Source organism: Nicotiana tomentosiformis, chromosome 4, assembly GCF_000390325.3.
Source record: "Nicotiana tomentosiformis chromosome 4, ASM39032v3, whole genome shotgun sequence".
Taxonomy (NCBI): domain Eukaryota; kingdom Viridiplantae; phylum Streptophyta; class Magnoliopsida; order Solanales; family Solanaceae; genus Nicotiana; species Nicotiana tomentosiformis.
In genome coordinates, this window is record NC_090815.1 from 32,177,352 (window position 1) to 32,182,290 (window position 4,939).

General features: G+C 36.8%; 1 protein-coding gene across 1 annotated transcript; it reads right to left on the reverse strand.

The window, feature by feature from the left end:
* Positions 1-310: 310 nt before the first annotated feature.
* LOC104097498 (ethylene-responsive transcription factor ERF118-like) lies at positions 311-2,326 on the reverse strand. Its single transcript, XM_009604066.4, has 2 exons — positions 2,126-2,326; positions 311-1,986 (listed from the first exon to the last, which is right to left on the reverse strand). Exon 2 carries the CDS (start codon positions 1,747-1,749, stop codon positions 724-726), a length of 1,026 nt encoding a protein of 341 aa, XP_009602361.1. The 5' UTR covers positions 1,750-1,986; positions 2,126-2,326; the 3' UTR covers positions 311-723.
* Between the last annotated feature and the right edge of the window lie 2,613 nt (positions 2,327-4,939).

The window sequence follows — 4,939 nt, forward strand, 5'->3', positions numbered from 1 at the left end:
TTTAGACAATGGATTTTCACACCAACGAACATTCCATTTTTGCAGTTAAGGCAATAACACAATGATACTGGTGTTCGAGATTTTAGCACACTTCACTAATACCCGAAACTCTCAGTCCATTTGGAATTAGTTGATTGCACAAAGAGCAAAAGTACATAAAATCAGAAGCACATATCATAAGCCTGCCACCATTTGGAATCAATCTGCATTCCTAACTTCCAATCCCAACCATAACAACTTTAGGTTGAAACATACTCAGCCAAGAAAGCATCCAACAGATAATATACAATACCTATGAATAGAAGAAGAATAGACAAAACAAAAGAGTTTTATTTCAACAAACTCCTTTCCAAATTCCATATCATACTCATCACTAATATCATAGTTCGAAAAAAAGATGGATAATAGGGAGTAAAATCACACGCGTTTTCAAGCCCTTTCATCGGCAACATACACTCAAAGACTACGCAGATTGAGAACGAAGCCCTTTGGACGGCTCTAAGAGCACGGGAAAATCCAAAGGCACTCACAATTTCAATGAAGACAAAGCACATCCCTCTGACTCAAAAACCTCTCTTGAACAAACAAATAAATAGAACTCGCTAAGGGAAAATCACGGTCTCAAGCATCTATTTAACTGATTCTTGAGACATACAACTCAATTGATACTTAACACATGTAATACTAATACTATATCCAAATATAACTCGTCTAGCTGCAAAATTATGGGCATGCAATATTGAGGGGTGTTCCATTCATCCGCGGAGCATCATCCATCAAACCAAAGGACTCATCATAGCCATCAAAATCAAAGTCAAAATCAAAATCAGGCAAACCAGTAGGCAACTGGTCATCACCCTCGATCACACAAACCGCAGGGTCCTCAAAATCATCGATAACAAACTCATCCAAATGCTGACTGAAATCATCAGCACCGACAAGGAATGACTCGAGCTCCAACTCAAGGTCCATAGTTTCACTAATTTGAGCCAAAGATAGAGTTTCCTCAATTAATGCCAACTCAGGCACTTCTTGTTCAACAACATTAGCCTCCAAAGCAACATCACTTGCCTTTTCATTAACATTATGTCCTGAAATTGGAGCAGAAGCAGAGGCAGAAGTAAAAGAGTACAATTCAAGAACTGATGGCAAGGAGTGCGAAGTATGTGACGCTGAGCTTTCTGCAGAGTCCTCTGAGACACTAGCAACATTAGTATTGGTTTGATTTTGGTCATCAGAACTCTTCTCAGACACATTTGTGCTATTCTTAGTCATACTCTCGAATTCAAGGCGTTTCAATTCGTAAGCTCGAGAGGCCTCCTCAGCAGTACTATAAGTACCCAACCAGACCCGTCTTCCTTTGAAGGGATCGCGAATTTCAGCAGCCCATTTGCCCCATTTTCGTTGACGAACACCTTTATATTTCGATAAACCCTGCCTTGGTTGAATCAGGGGTTTAGCTAAAGCCTTGCTTTTTGGTTTTTGCTCTCCATTGTTGCTATCTTGAAAAGAACATTCTGTTTCAGAAGCTTTTGGAGGAGTGAAAGAGTTGCCAATCTGCAACTTAATCTCCCGAACGAAACGCTTGGATTTGGGATCATTGATCCCCTCATCATCAGATGAATCAGTGGCATCAGGATCATAACAAACAATCCGAATTTTCCTCATTGGTCTCGTATCAGCTTTGTTCTTCATATTTCTTTTCAGATTTTCAAGATCTGATGATGATTGTCTCTCAAGCTCAGACATTCTGAGTTATTTCACTCCAAAATACCTCAATATTCGCCAAAAATTGGCCTTTCTTAAAAAGAAAACTAAACAAAAACTAAAGGAAAACACAAGGAAAAGGATGTAATGCACAAAATTTGAAGAGAAATTAGGAAAAATTACGCTGTGTATCAAGTAAGAGGCGGTCTCAAGAGCAAAATAAGATGTAAAAATTGCTTTATGTGAAATCCCCCAAAACACACTTCTCCAAACCAATTCCTGTAAAATAGAAAAAATGAACAAAACCCCACATCAGATCAGCTTCCAGAAAAAACAACCAAAAACACTAAAATTGAAACAGATGTAAATGAACAATGGCTAAAACTTATAGGGGTTTAAGGTAAGTAAGAAAAAGTACCTTTTGGGCCTCAAACCCATGGAAATAATTGGTGAAAATTGCAAGCAGAGAGCAAAGAAGAGTGAAGAAACTGAAAAGCAGAGGTACAATGGAGCCTCAAATTCAATCACAGACAGAGCAGACCTTGCCGACATAAATCTCTCCAAAACCCACTTATTTTCTTTGGGTCTTGTTCGCCAAAAAAGCGAGGAAAAGGGAGAAACTGTAGATAAGATATTCCTATTTATAGATACCAATAAAATAGAGTAGAAAAGAACAGGATTAGGAATCTATGGCCAAGATTTCCTTTTCCAGTATCTGACAAAAAGATCTGCTTAGTTTTTATAATCAGAAATTAAAGCACACTGATATAAAGAATTAGTAAAAAGCTTGATTATTAGTATAACACTATGAATAGGTCATGGGTGGGTGGCTGCGTTTTTCTGGTTTTCTTTTCAGACAAACGCAAATCGCAATATATAAAAAATGAAAAGAGAGAGAAGAAAGGACATTATAGTATCATATGTAACGTCGAAAATCTAAGCCCATGCTTAATTAATTCTTTATATTCCTTCGTATTAAATAAAATTATATTTGTGTACAGTCATACATTTCTATAACAATATCCCCATTAAACAACACTTTACGATAAAAATCAAATTTTTTTGGAATCAATTTCTATGTTATATTATAATATATATTTTCTATAACAACACTTCGCTATAACATCCAAAAATATTCGGAACAAACGAACCTGTTATATAGAGATTTGACTATATAAGTGGATTTGCATGTATATCTGTATATGCCTTGTTTGGTCTTCTTTCTCTCTCCTTTGCGCACCATTTCTCTCTCTACACAATCTAAGCTTTTCCACTAAAAATAATTTACTATATTAATCATGATTAAGTATAAAAATATAGTAAGCAAAAGACATTTGTTATATATTTATGGATTTAATGAAGACATGAGTGCTGAGTGTTTTTAATTTTGGAGATTCCTACTGGATGTTCATTATTGTAGTTCACGTAATTATTATCATTTCATCTCTGTAATTTATATTTTATACGGGAGTTGGAAATAAAAATCACGGGTTGTTTACTGAGTACTAGACCTTACTCTACTTATTTAATGGGATTCATGATTTCAAAAATAATAAAATGAGTAACTAAGTTGATTAAGTACTGTTAGCTTGTCTGACGGCGGCGTTAGGCGCCATCACGACCTATAGTGAATTTTGAGTTGTGACACGCCTCTTGAAACTTTCGCCTCACACCATCGCCTCGGGACATTTTTGGTGCGTCTCGCCCCAGGACTCGCCCCAAAAACGCCTTTTAAAATACTGACGCCAATGCATAATGTGGCCATATTTTTAAATTGCTTTTTTACTTTGCATTCATTCCATTCAATGCTCTTACTAAATTAGCTACCAATAACGTGACAAAATTAATATCTCCAATCCATGTCCCAATCAAAACTAAAGATCTAGGAATGGTTTAATGCGTGAAATCATTTACTAGGGGGCTATATTTTGAAAAACAAATGTACTCTGCTTCTGAAGCAGTGAAAGATAGACTTAAATTCTCCTATATTCATTCTTCGTGCATAATGGGCACACTGTGTGATATCATTTTCATATCCTTGTTGGATACTCTATTACTGTCATAATCCTGTAGTGATATCCAACTAAATTCTTTATAAGCTCATGTAACACAAACCATTTAATACCTCAAATTATCTGCTAAGTTTGCATTCATCCTCGTGACGATCAGGTCAACTTCCTCAACTAATCCAAACTCAAATCGCAACACATATAATACACTAGTAGAAAGAAACTCTCCACACAATATGATAAGGATCACACATCCGTAGATTACCCCGAAGGTGATAACCCACATGCTTAGCCTCAAACTGACATCTTTCTATACCCTTTCACAACCACAACTACTACGCCGTCACTTAATCTTCCTGAGTCTTAACTCACAATAAGACATGAAAAATCTACTTCGCTCTACAATTAAACAACATGAAAGATCCTTCAACACACCCGTAACTCGAGACTATACGTCAAATCAAGACAAAAATCATGCACCCAATAGCCCTCTTTACATCTCAAGAAAACTCTTTTTGTCACATTCAAACCACCTGAACACTTCCCACAGTTACATCTTACTCATCATATAACTATCCAAACACTCATCGAACCACAAATTTCACACATAGAAAAACTTCTGGATACCCAAAAGCACATGCTCACACAACCGAAATCACCTTGCTCAAGCTATAGTCAACACTAGGCCTCAAGTCCTCCGGTTGGCCCATCACCAAAATACATAAAACACATCTCGTGCTTCATCCATGGAATCCTCAAGCCGTCGATGCAGAGCTGATATCGAGCGCTCACAGGCACATACGAATCTGTGGAAGGAATTCAAGGAGTTACGCTTCAACCAGAATCAATAACGCACGATAAGGAAAGAAAGATGGGAAGTTTATCCTAAATGCCCTGTAGCCTTTCGAAAATAGGTATGGGCGTCATCATACCGATCGACAAGACTCTACTAGACACTTGCTCATGACTTGTAGAACCTATGAACCTAGAGCTCTGATACCAACTTGTCACGACCCAAATTCTAACTAGTCGTGATGACACCTAATCCAACCCGCTAGGTAAGCCAATTGACAATAAACCAATTGCAATGCAATTTAATGAGACAAATAAATAAAAGAAAATATCTGAATCTTAGACATTTTCCAAGGAATGGTAGTACAAATCACGAAGTTCTAAGATTTAGAGTTTACAAAGTTAGTATGAAATAAACACATTATCTGTCT